Source organism: Lutra lutra, chromosome 17 (genome assembly GCF_902655055.1).
Source record: "Lutra lutra chromosome 17, mLutLut1.2, whole genome shotgun sequence".
Taxonomy (NCBI): Eukaryota; Metazoa; Chordata; class Mammalia; order Carnivora; family Mustelidae; genus Lutra; species Lutra lutra.
In genome coordinates, this window is record NC_062294.1 from 26476412 (window position 1) to 26489047 (window position 12636).

At 58.4% G+C, this 12636-nt stretch overlaps 1 protein-coding gene across 5 annotated transcripts; it reads left to right on the forward strand.

Moving 5' to 3' along the window:
• The first annotated feature begins 25 nt into the window (after positions 1 to 25).
• On the forward strand, positions 26 to 6924 carry ZNF319 (zinc finger protein 319). 5 transcript variants are annotated; one of them, XM_047711089.1, is made up of 5 exons: positions 827 to 964; positions 1758 to 1877; positions 2084 to 2176; positions 3135 to 3232; positions 3386 to 6924. In XM_047711089.1, the coding sequence occupies exon 5, from the start codon at positions 3387 to 3389 to the stop codon at positions 5160 to 5162; it is 1776 nt and encodes a 591-aa protein (XP_047567045.1). In that variant the 5' UTR covers positions 827 to 964; positions 1758 to 1877; positions 2084 to 2176; positions 3135 to 3232; position 3386; the 3' UTR covers positions 5163 to 6924. The 5 variants fall into 5 exon arrangements, with proteins under 5 accessions (XP_047567042.1, XP_047567043.1, XP_047567041.1 ...); XM_047711088.1 differs by lacking the exon at positions 2084 to 2176; XM_047711086.1 differs by lacking the exons at positions 827 to 964; positions 2084 to 2176 and adding an exon at positions 26 to 466 and having other exon boundaries at positions 3135 to 6924.
• Positions 6925 to 12636: the final 5712 nt, after the last annotated feature.

The window sequence follows — 12636 nt, forward strand, 5'->3', positions numbered from 1 at the left end:
GGAGGGGCGGGGCCCCACAGGACTCTGGCGGGACTCTACCACTCAAACCACGCCGCCTGCCAGCTTGCAGAGCCTTCACGGCTACCTGGAGCCTTCCGGAACCCCACACCTAGCCTCTGTGTGCCCATTTCACAGATCGCTCTGGGCCCTGACCTCTCTGTTCGCTCCTCTGTCAGCAGCCATCCGCGACCAGACCTCCTTGCCACGGACGGTCGCTGGATCAGCGGTCAGCGCCCTAGACCCAGCGGAGATCACTGCCCTCGAGGCCCAGACGGAATCAGAGGTCCGGGACACCCCTCCTCAAGCTGGTCCAGGGTCCGAGCTTCGGGGGCCCGTCTCCTAAGAGCAAGCTGATTAGTCAGAGGCGGGTCAGTTCCAGAAGATCAGAGGGTCTAGGAGACCCCTCCTTTCAAGAGCGGGCGTCGGGCCGCGGGCCGGGCGCGCCTCCTCCCCTAAGGCCGAGCAGGTTGGTGGGAAGCGGGGCGCCCTCCCTGGGTCAGCTGAGGCGTGCAGGGCAGGCAACTGGAGAGCCACCCCGCACGCCCCACTGTCCGACCCGGCCCGGCCGCGGGGTCCCCGGCAGGGGGCGGCCTCGCTCCGTGCCGCCCGCTCCTCCTGCAGCCGCCGCCGCCCCGGCTGCCGCTCCTCCCCCGGCCCCGCCTCCCTGGCCCCCGCGCCGCCCGCCTGTCCGCCGGTCTCTGCAAGGCCGTCGGTCCGTCCGCCCGCCCTCCCGGCGCTCCTCCGCCCTGGCCCGGCTATTCCGGCCACGCACGTCTCTTCCTCGGTTCCGGCCGCCGCTAGCCGGTTCCCCGCCCCCAGGCCGGCCGCCGCCGCTACTCGAGGCCGGGGATTGGCAGTGCGCGTAGGCCGCGCCGCCGCCGCTGGAGCCGGAATAAAGGGGCGGCCGAGAGAGCAGCCGGTCGCCACTCGCCCCGCGCCTGACCCCGCGGGCGGCCTGGAGCAGGTGAGCGGCGGGGCGCTCGGGGCTGCGTCTGGGGGCCACTCCCGCGCCCGCCGCACCCCTTCCCCAGCCGGCCCGCCCGCCACCACCACCTCCCCCTCTCCACCTCCGGCCCGACCCGGCGGCCTCCTGAGCTCTGGGGCGGCCCAGGCCAGCCAGGGCGCGTAGCTCCTAACCGGGCCCAGCCTGCGGCCCTGGGGCCTTCTTCGGGCCCAATCGCCTGCGGGGCGGGTTCCTCTGGCCCGTAGCGGCCCGGCCATTCCTGGTGAGGGCTGACAGGAGGCAGCCCAGCTGGGCAGGCTGGCATTGCCGGCAGGGAGGTGATCGCCTTTCATTCGGTTTCCCAGGGAGGAGGAAGGGCTGGCGTGGGGCGCAGGTGGGGGCCTCCCTTTGCCTCCCTTATCCTAGTCTCTCCTCTTTGCGGCACGATCAGAAAGGCCTCGGGGCTACACCTCTGGAAAGGGCAGGGTGGGCAGCTGAGCTGGGGGCCCAGGATCTGGAACCCTGGTTCTGGCAGCCATTCATGCTGGAGGGGGGAAAAATGATCTGGGTTGGCACATCCGGACCTAGACTGAGCTCAGGGTAGCCCCTCTTCCCTCTTTCCTGGGGAGGCTTCCTACCTTCTTGCTCATGCAACCTGCTGCTTCCACCCCGAGCGGGGCTCCTTTCCTTCTTTCCTTCCTGGAAGGTGCTGTGGGTGACAGTTTTTGGTTTGACTCTTAGGTTTCTTGGGCAGAACAGTTAGAGACAGGGCTGGCCTTTGAAGGCATCCCCCTTTTTCTCCTTTTTCCTTCAGGAGAAAACTTAGAAACTTTTCGATGTTTGAGGCAGAGAAGCTGGAAACCTGAAAGTCGGTTGCATGTAATTCTAAAAGTTCCTCCCTCTCGCTGTCATTACCTTCTGCTGCCACAAAGTGGTGAGTTAGAGATTTGCCTGGGATGGGTGGTCTTTACCTTCCATTGGTTACCCAAAATGTTAGAGACTTGGAGCAAGGGAAGGCAGTCGTCTCTGGAAAGGTTGTCTTTTCCAGGTTGTCCTGGGAAGAGGAGAAATGCTCTGTGCTTAGCATGCTTCTTTCCACATTGCCAAGGGAAACTTCTGATTGCCTACTTTTTCCTGCAGGCCTGGCCACTGTGATTTGGAGGATTTAGGAGTTTTGGGTGCTCTGGGAGATAACTAGAGCAGGATGTTCTGCTGTGGAGACCTCCAGGCTGGGTGGGTCTATGGACCAATCATTGTTACATTGGCTCAGGTCTCTGCAAGGCCATCCTAACAGTTGTGTGGACAAAGAATAGGCACGTGGTCAGTGGTCAGGATGGAGGGCCTGGGGGATAGTTGAGAGGGATGTGGGTCAGCCCCTCACAAAATATTTTTTTTTAAAAGCTTTTTACCTATTTGACAGAGAGAGAGAGAGACAGTGAGAGAGGGAACGCAAGCAGGGGGAGTGGGAGAGGGAAAAAGCAGGCCTCCTGCTGAGCAGGGAGCCCAATGCGGGGCTCGATCCCAGGACCCTGGGGTCACGACCTGAGCCACCCGGGCACCCCACAAAATAAGTTTTTTGAAATGGTCCTCAGTTCCTCTACTTGTTTTAAATATTGGCTGCCTGAGGCCATTTGCCATTGGGGCTTCAGGTCTAGAAGGCCTGGTTCTCCGTCCCAGTGGGCTATTACCCTGAGCAGGGATGTCCTGGGTTGAGATTCAGGGCAGCCAGGGGAAAGGAGTTGGAAGGCCTTGGGGTGTCCTCCACCAGTGCCTCTCTGCTTTTATCTAATAACATATTGGACTTCCAAGTAAGAATTTTATTTGCAAAAAAAGTTAAGTTGCTGAAATTGGTTTGGACGTCATGGCCCTCCCTCTTCCTTTGGAGCATGAGCAGAATTTATGACTTCTTGGTATTAGGGGCAAGATCATCCCAGACCCTTATCTGAGAGACAGCTGACTAAAGAGGGCTGGCTGGAGGCTGGAGAGGCAGGAAGCTCTCTTTGCTCGAGGGGCTGAGCCCTCAGCAAACTTCTTTGGTCTTGTGTGAAGAGAGCGGGTCTTCCAGCCCGGAACTCCTCTCTCTTCCCTGATGTGTCCACAGTGTTGGTGAGTGCAGGCAGAATGGGGAGAGGGGTCCAGGGACCAGCTGTGTATCTCTCTGTGAAGCTCACGGTTTTTCTCTTCCCTCCAGAACCAGTCATCGGGGAAGGCAGAGCCCCTCCAGCCTCGAGGGCACCCTGCTTCAGAGAGCCACGCCAGCCTGTAGGCAGAGCCTTGTGGTCCGCCTAGGTTAATGCCTCGGGCTGTCTGACCAGTCCCTCTTCTGTGCCTTGTCTGAGGTTTTGGTCCATACCTGATCCTGGGCAGCTTCTCCCTGGGCTGGATCGCCTTAAGCGGGAAACTGAAGCCATTACTCTCCAAACCCTGTTTCATCTTCCCAAGCATGTCGGAGAGCTGGCAGCAGCCCCCGCAGACGCAGCCGCAGCAGCCGCAGCCACCGCAGCCTCAGCACCACGCAGAGCCCCCGCCGGCCCTGGCTGAGCACACCCTGCCCCCGGGCTCGGCGGAGAACCCCCTGGGCTGTGCGGTCTACGGCATCCTCCTGCAGCCAGATCCGGGCCTCCAGCCCCCGCAGCACGCGCCCCTGCAGGCGGCCAGCGAGCCGGGCCCCAAGTGCGGGGTGTGTGGCCACGACCTGGCGCACCTGTCCAGCCCGCACGAGCACCAGTGTCTGGCGGGCCACGACCGCTCCTTCCAGTGCACGCAGTGTCTCAAGATCTTCCACCAGGCCACGGACCTGCTGGAACACCAGTGCGTGCAGGCCGAACAGAAGCCTTTCGTCTGCGGCGTCTGCAAGATGGGCTTCTCGCTGCTCACGTCGCTGGCGCAGCACCACAGCGCGCACAGCGGCACGAGCGGCCTGGTGAAGTGTTCCATCTGCGAGAAGACCTACAAGCCGGCGGAGGCGGCAGAACCCGCGGCAGCCGCTGCAGCCGCCACCCCCCTGCCCCCAGCCCCCGCGCCACCGCCGCCGCCGCCTGCCGTGGCCCCTGGAGAGCAGGCCGACAAGCCCTACAGCTGCCCCATCTGCCAGAAGCCCTTCAAGCACCTGTCGGAGCTGTCGCGGCACGAGCGCATCCACACGGGCGAGAAGCCGTATAAGTGCACGCTGTGTGACAAGAGCTTCAGCCAGTCGTCGCACCTGGTGCACCACAAGCGCACGCACAGCTCGGAGCGGCCGTACAAGTGCGCCGTGTGCGAGAAGACCTTCAAGCACCGCTCGCATCTGGTGCGCCACATGTACGCGCACTCGGGCGAGCACCACTTGTTCCGCTGCAACGTGTGCGAGCTGCACTTTAAGGAGTCCTCAGAGCTGCTGCAGCACCCGTGCACGCCGAGCGGGGAGCGGCCGTTCCGCTGCGGCGAGTGCCAGAAGGCCTTCAAGCGGCCGTCGGACCTGCGGCAGCACGAGCGCACGCACAGCGCAGAGCGGCCCTTCAAGTGTGACCTGTGCCCCATGGGCTTCAAGCAACAGTACGCGCTCATGCGCCACCGGCGCACGCACAAGGCCGAGGAGCCGTTCAAGTGCGGCCTGTGCGAGAAGGGCTTCGGGCAGCCCAGCCACCTGCTCTACCACCAGCACGTGCACACCCTTGAGACCCTCTTCAAGTGCCCTGTGTGCCAGAAGGGCTTCGACCAGTCGGCCGAGCTGCTGCGGCACAAGTGCCTGCCGGGCGCGGCCGAGCGGCCCTTTAAGTGCCCGGTGTGTAGCAAGGCCTACAAGCGCGCGTCCGCCCTGCAGAAGCACCAGCTGGCGCACTGCTCGGCCGCTGAGAAGCCGCTGCGCTGCACCCTGTGCGAGCGCCGCTTCTTCTCGTCGTCTGAGTTCGTGCAGCACCGCTGTGACCCAGCCCGCGAGAAGCCTCTCAAGTGCCCGGACTGCGAGAAGCGCTTCAAGTATGCGTCCGACCTGCAGCGGCACCGGCGGGTGCACACGGGTGAGAAGCCCTACAAGTGCCCCAACTGTGACAAGGCCTTCAAGCAGCGCGAGCATCTCAACAAGCACCAGGGGGTGCACGCCCGCGAGCAGCAGTTCAAGTGCGTGTGGTGCGGCGAGCGTTTCCTGGACGTGGCGCTGCTGCAGGAGCACAGCGCCCAGCACAGTGCCGCCGCTGCGGCTGCCGAGGGCGCCTACCAGGTGGCTGCCTGCCTGCCCTGAGTGCCGCCCAAATGCGCGCCTCCGAGCGCCCCCAACGGTCCTTGCCCCGCACTCTACCCGCTGTGCCCTCTGCAGCCGGAGGGTATGGGCAGAGGCTGGATGGGGGTGCCCAGCACTCCTGGTACCCGCCTGGAGGTAGGGTGTGGGGAGCCAGATTGCTGTGGCTGGCCCTGATCCCACAAACCTCTTTCCCATTACAGGATTCCCTTACTTGAGAGCCATCAGCCTCCCTTATCTCTGGGGGCCTGGAACCAGGCTGGAAGTCAAGTGGACTGTCTCAATCCACCCCAAGGAGGGATTGGAGTCAGCCCCACCTCCCCAAACTTTTCAGCCTAATTAGAAACCAGATGGGGTAGGAAAGAGGATGGTCGTGGTCAGGCCTGGGAGAAGGGCTAGATCCCGTTTGTGGGCTGGATGTAGGGCAGCTGTCCTCCAAGTCGCTGTTTGAGGGAGCAGGCCAGCTTCGTGATGTAGTCCTGGGGACCAGGAAGGGCAGACGGGTGAGCCTGAGCTGCAGGCCTCTCCATCTGCTCCAGCTAGGGGCCGGTGTGGCCTCCCAGGTTCCGACAGGGAGACAGACGGGAGGGCTGCACATCTGTGAGCGGGGTGGGCCTGGAGAGAATCAGCCTCGCCAGAAGGGAGGAGGCAGAAAAGTTCTCCCTTGACACACTCAGCCAGGGACAGTGCCGTCCACAGGGAGAGGAGGAAAGGCAGCTTTCGTACTGAGGGCTGCTCCTGCTATACAGAAAGCGCCCCTCCTACCTTTGCAGCATGGTTCCAAGCTCTGGGGAGTGTGTTCTTGGCCTGACAGAACTACTGATGTGAAAGAAGGGGATTGTTAGACCACCTTGGTGCCTGGGAGGAAGCAGAGCCAAGTCCATGATCTTACCAGTGGACGGAAACAAGTGCCCTCCCCCTTGAATGTGTGAACCAAAGTGTCAAGGGCGGCCCCAAACAGCTTGCCCCAGCTCTGCTTCTGGGCTAAGACCGGGCCTGGGCACCCAGGGTGGAGGAAGTGAAAGGACTCTGACTCCACAGTGCTCTCCCAGCCCCTGGGAATCCTCCCCATCAGTCTGGCTCCTGGCCTGGACCCCGGGGGTCTTTCGCTGCCAAGGTGCCCTGGACATTATCCACTGACTTCCAAGGCCAGAGATTCTCTCTGGGGTCCTCCTGGGGTCCCTGTAGGTTTCTCCCTGCCCCCGGGGGCTCATGGAGTCAGGGGTGCCCAGAGCAATAGGGAGCAGGCCAAGGAAGGGGCTGTTAAGGGAGCCAGTAGGTGCCTGGAGTTGACTGAGATTGCTGGCCAGCGGGGGTGGGGGCCCTTGGGAAGCCCAAAGGACCTTTATTATCAAAGTGATTCTTCTGAACCCAGCTGTGCCCCTGCCCCGCCCTCTTCCAGCCCTCCTTGGGCGTGGGTCTTGAAAGACTTTAATCAGTGCTCACACCAAGGGCCCAGAGGAGCAGGGAGGCCTGCCTTGTCTCGTTCTCACCTTGAGAAGGCTGAACAGCCCACATCCGCCTCCTCTCTGGGACTGGGCTCCCTTCCTGTGCCTGCAGAGAGGGGCTGGTCCTTGCCCTCGGTGCTGGCTCTCAGTCACAATGCCTCAAAAGACATGGAACCCAGGCCGACAACAGGCCCAACTGCTAATTTTTCCCTTTCCTTTTGCTTTCTAAAAGCAGTTGTTATACTGTTCATAACATTGTATAGTTTAATTTCATGTCATTTTGGATCTTATATAAAAATGTGAAAATTTGGATTTTTAAAAAGAATGACTCCATTTTAGATAGCCCCTTTTGATGTTAATATATAGTGAGTCCAATGTATGCTTTAGAAGTAAAGACATTGACCATCACAGACCAAAGCACTGCTCATTCTGGTCATTCTTCCCCTGGGGAGTGATGGGGCATGGAGAGAGAGACAGAGGGGTACAGGAGCGGGCGGCCTCCCGCCCTGCTGGAGGTCTAACTGCGCCCTGGTGGAGGGAGCCAGGCTGGGAGGGATGGGCAGCTTGTGGATGGGGAGAAGCCGGGAGCCTGGCATGGCAAAGCCTGAATGGTGGCTCTGCCCTTGCGGGAAACTAGGGCTTGCTCAGCGCAGTGGTGGCCCCAGCCAGGAGCCCTGACCCAGAGGACTGCCTGCTCTTGCCCCACTCTCCCGTGGCCATCCATCTGCATGTCCAGCTAGCCGCTTCCCTTCTCCACCTTCCAACCTGCCTTTTTTCAGTCCCCTGCCCCAGGCCCCCAGTGGGCCAGCTGTGACTCAGGCTCCTTCCATTTCTCAAAGGCAGGGGTAGAGATGGCGGGAGAGGGAGAAACAGCCTACCCAGGCCAGGGGAGGGTGGTCAGCCCCTTACTCTGGAGGTTGGGTTGGGGAGAGTAGTCAAGAGGATGAGGAGCTGCCCATGCCACGGGGGGCTTCAAAACTGGGTGCAGAAGGCTAGTGGAAAGGCCGGCAGACCCTAGAGGTGACACACCCCATACTCCCCTACTCCCTCTGTGTGTGCCCATGTTTGCGAGGACCTCCCTTGAGGAGCCATGCGGTCCCTTACTGCAGGCGTCCACTTGTCAGCCGGAGGACACCCAGCGCCCCTTGTGCCCATCCAGGCTTCAATCCTGCCTTCCTTGCTAGCTGCATGACCTCAGACAAAACCCATCTACCTTGAAGAGACTTCTGGAAAGCACTAGCTTTTATAGCTTCAGGTTGGCCTTCTTGAATGGATGATGGTCTTCTTTGTGTGCCTGGGGCAGGAGCCCTGGTGGGGCGGGGCTGAGCTCACCAGGAGCCTTCAGTGACTTTCTCCTGCTCTGTCTCCATCCTCTCTTCTTCAAAGCTCCCACCTGGCCCTCAGCCCTGCACTCCAGTCTGCGACCAAACCAGGGCAGTGAATGGAGCCTGGGAGCCTGGGTGTTCAGGTTCAAGTACTAGCCTTTTGATAAAAAGTGACCCTAGGCACCTGTTACCTGCCCCTCTTCAGTTCCCCATCTGAAGCAGAGGTCTTCACCCTGATCTTTAAGGGTCCTTAGAGACCTGACACTCTAATTCTGGGAAGGTGACAGGATGAACCTGTCTCCTTTTCCTCTCCCTCCCTCTCCTGGCCTCCAGTCTGTGGTCTTCCTGTCTCAGCTTGGCTTCAGCTGTAAGCGGCAGGAGTGGTGCAGACCGGCTTGAGCAGGTGTCCGCTGCAGCTGATCACCGCCCACCCACAGGCCCAGGAGCCCCCACAACGTCCTGCATCCCACGGTGGATGTGAGTTTCCCTCTTGTAGAGCTGAGCATTTTCATGAGGGGACTTCGGACCCTGTGATGCAGGGTGTAAACTCATACCACCTCCTTTGGTCTCTGGGGCATCATACACTTTGCCCCGACCACTGACAGCATAGGGTGAAGGTGGGACCTTGGGGTGAGCTTTGACATCAGGACGACCGCCGATGGGGCGGAGCAAGAGGGAGAGGTGGACAGAAACCTCCCACTTGGGAGTTGGCAACTCTAGGGTGAGGGCACAGTGAAATGGCTTATGTGGAAGGTAGGGCATATGGGTGGCCACTCAGGAGAGCAGAACAGTTGGAAGTCAGAGGCCAGAGGGGCTGCCCTAACTCTACCCTCTAATGTCGGGGCTCTCCTAACCCCTACCCTGACACCTCACTCATAACCCCTATTCCTCCACCTGCTGGTCAGAGCCTCCTACCATCTCCAGGAGATGGGCTGGGCAGCCATGAGTAGTCCCTTCTGGCTGACCAAAGCCACACATTGGTGATGAAGGAGGCCTGGAATTGTGGGGGCTGGTCTGGTAGGGAACAGACAGGGGATGGGTCAGCCCTGGGCTCTGAACCTCCCAGGCCTGGGGCTCTGGTTCCAACCTGCTCTTTGCGGCCCAGGAAGCCGGGCACAGTGGCTGGCCGTGGTGCTGGGGCCCAGTGCTGGCTTCCGGTCTGACCAGGGGGTAGGAAAGCTCCTCACCAGCTGGCAGAGGGGGTGCCCAGCCCTCTGGTGGGCCCTCGACTCCTTGATGGGTTAAAGCCACCAGGCTCTGTCTCCCCATCTGCGCAGAGGCCTCCTCAGATGCCTTTGTGGAAGTTTTCTGTGCGTCTCCAGTCCTCCATCCTGACCTCCCACCTCCCTCCCTCATTCCTCCTCCAGAGCAGGCCTGACAGGCCCATGGGCTGTTCCAGTCTTGGACGTTGGCCCGGGGCCTCCTAGGCTGCGCCTGGCTGGGCTGTGATAAGTCCACATCCCATCCTCAAAGGTGGAGGGGGGGGGTGTTTCTTTGTTCCTTGAAGGTCATGCCTCCGGGAAAAGCCGTGGCCCTATTAATTGTCACAAATCTACAAAGATTCTAGGCCCGGGATGCCCAGTTCTCCTCGGGGTCCTGAAAAGGAGGTCAACAGGAGGGGTGGGAATAGGGGGTGCCCGTGGGGTCTCCCTCTTCCCTGTGCGTGCCTCCTCAACCTAGGTCTGCGTTCCTGCCTTTGTTCATCCCTGAGCTGCTGCTGCAGGAGCACACAGCTAAGACTTTAGAGGAGAGAGGTTTGAGGATTTCACGTATCAAAAGGTAGGGTCAGAAATGTCAAAGGTTCAGATTTTTAGCACAAAAGATTAAGCGTGAGTCCTCCCTGACCCTCCCCTCACCCCTGATCCATCCCCATTGCCAGCCCCAGGCCCTGGGTGAGGATGTGTTTTGTGTGTTACTTTGTCATGAACACAACTATTACTTTGTAGTAGTTGTTTCATTTAGCCCAGATCTGTGTGTGGTTCCTAGGTGGCCCCAGGCCCCATTCTTAAGCCTCCCTGTTCACTCAGAGAGATAAAAGAAACCTCCAAGTGCAGTATTTCCTTAGAGCCAACTGTGGGCCAGAGGCTAGGAGTTGTTCTATTGTATCGGGGAAGACTGGCGGGGAGAAGGGAGCACTTGAGAGAAGCTGCCTTCCGAGAAATGGTGGGACTTGGGTAGGAAGAGATGGGGAAGGGATTTCTGGTGGGAGGAAGGCTTTGAACAAAGGTGAGGAGGCAGGCAAGAGTCTGGGTGTTCAGAATAGCAAGGAGGCTGGTGGGGAGTTTGGTATAGGGTAATGCATTGAGCCCCAGGGCTAGGGACGTGGATTGGAGGCCTGGCCAGGAAAACCTGTGGGTGAGGCCATGGAGGCTGGACTGTCCCCAAGGTAGCGGCCATAAGAAATCTTTCTAAGGTGATCTATTTATGCTGAGTAAGGAGTCCCCTGAGGCTGAAGGGACTTCGAGACCAGGAGACAGTGACCCAGACTAGGTGGGAGTGGGGCTTCTTCCCATCTCTTGCCCTCTGGGTGGGATTATCAGATGTCCCCGCCTCCAGGAAGCCCCCTTGGGTTTTCTCCCCATTCTTGGCTTGTATTTCTCTCATAGTGGGAAGGCAGTGGAATGTGGTGTGCAAGCTCAAGGGTCAGGTAGGCAGGCTTTGGTTGCCAGCTCTGCCAATCACCAGCAGTGTGACCTCGGGCCAGGCACTTAACCTCCCTGAGTCCATTTCATCACCCATAAACTGGGTCTAAAATTACCCACCTCATGGTGTCTGCAAAGTGTTTAATACATTGTCTTGCACTTAAAAAATAGAAAGTGTTAGGGTGCCTGGCTGCCTCAGCCAGAAGAGCATGTAACTCTTGATCTTGGTTGGGGTCCTGAGTTCGAGCCCCATGTTGGGCATAGAGATTAATTAAAAATAAATAAATTAATTTAAAAAAGTATATCCTGAGTCAGGCTTGTTAATGCTCAACTACTCTGCATTTCCTTTATTCTTGGGCACCCATTTTTAGGTCTGTGGAATCAGGATTAAGTGTACAATTGGTAAGCAAGAACCTAATTCCATTGCTCGTGTGGGTTACCATTTATGGTGTCTTGGACTTGAGGAACATGGTCTAGGTGTGCCCACATTCTCACCTTCTGCTTTCCAGTTCAAACCAACTGGGCCTGCCTTCTTCCTCCTGGACTGGAAACATCTCCCAGGCAGGGATGGCATCTGGTCTGTGTCCTTCCTGAACCCAGCATGGGTCCGGGTAAGTCTCAAATGTCTGCAGGGCCAAACTCCCAGAGGGCCTTGCCCATTCATTTAGCATCAAGGAGGCAGGGCCAGGAACCCCCCCGCCCAGGCACCTGCTTCCATCTGGTACACTGAGGTATGCTCTCCTGCTGTCCCCAGTCCCACAAAGGCCAGGACTCTGGCATCCCTGCTGTGATGGGGGTCTTGGGCAAATCTATCTCTTCTCTGAGCTGTCATGTTGGAGGAGGCACTCAGGTTTGCAGAATGGGGCTCTGACATCCCCAAGAGGTTCTGCCAGGGGCTTCCCGAGGTTCAGTCCAGGGGGACTGCTCACTGGGTTTGGAAGGAAGAGTTTCTTTCCTCATGAAATGGCAGGAGGATGAGTACCTTCTCGAAAGGCCCCCAGGGAGGAAGGGGCTCTGTTGTTTACCACTCCCCGTGCTCCCGCTCGTCCCCATGCTCCCACTCTGTTGTCAGCAAATCCCACAATTGAGGACAAAGAGACAGATGCCATGGTCCCTCACCTCAATATGAGGATAGTAACCATCACCTCCATCCTGAAAAAAAATTAAAATCAGCCTAGAGTCTGTAGGGCAGGCTCTGTCCACATTATCAGACAATAGTGACACAGCTTATCTCCTTGTTTCTTACCCAAGTTTGAACAAAAGACCGCCCGTTCTGGGAAATGATTTATTCCACGATATCGAGCGCAGACTGTATGTATGTGAACACTGTGTCAAGTGTTGGGACTTGCTTTGAGTCCTGAGTTCTGGATGTGGCTGAAGTGAACTCCTTCCTGATCTCAGCCTCGGTTTTCCTATCTGGGATACAGGATAGCATTCGTTCTGGTCACTTTTCAGAGTAGTTGTGGGGGATGAGGCGTGGAGGAGATAATGAGTCACATGGCAACGTGTTCTGACCAGTGTAACATAGGGGCCAGAAATAAGAGGCTGGTATTATTCTTCAAATTCCTTCTACCTGAGACCCAGCTTGCATATAGTAGGTGCTCAGTAATTTTTAGTGGAAAAAGATGGGGAAAATGTAAGTCAAGGGTTTCCTAACCTTTGTGGGCACTGACTCTCCCAAGAATCAGATGAAAACAAGGAGCCTCTCCATGGGAAAATATATATGTGGGGGGACATGCAGTTTTGCTTGTGATTTCAGAAGGTTCAAGGATCCCTGAGGCCCCAGATCCTAGTAGCAGGGGTCTTTTCAAATAGTCTTAGAGCTTGGTGGCTATTTACCCAGATTGGGATCTGTCTTGCAAACTGCTCACAAGTGGGATGCGAGTGGGGTATCTGGAAGGTCTGCGAGCTATGCATTGGTCCTGGCTCTCCCTAGCCACACCAGAAATATGCTTCCTTAGCTTTTGAGCAGGGTTATTCCATATCTGGCCCAGGACAGCCCATGACTCTCCCCAGGATGTCATGCCTTCCTCTCTGTAGTTTGGTGGACAGATCTGAGGGC

Bases quoted from the DNA above. Each gene is read 5' to 3' on its own strand.
- ZNF319 (XM_047711086.1), top strand. From the start codon at position 3,387: ATGTCGGAGAGCTGGCAGCAGCCCCCGCAGACGCAGCCGCAGCAGCCG.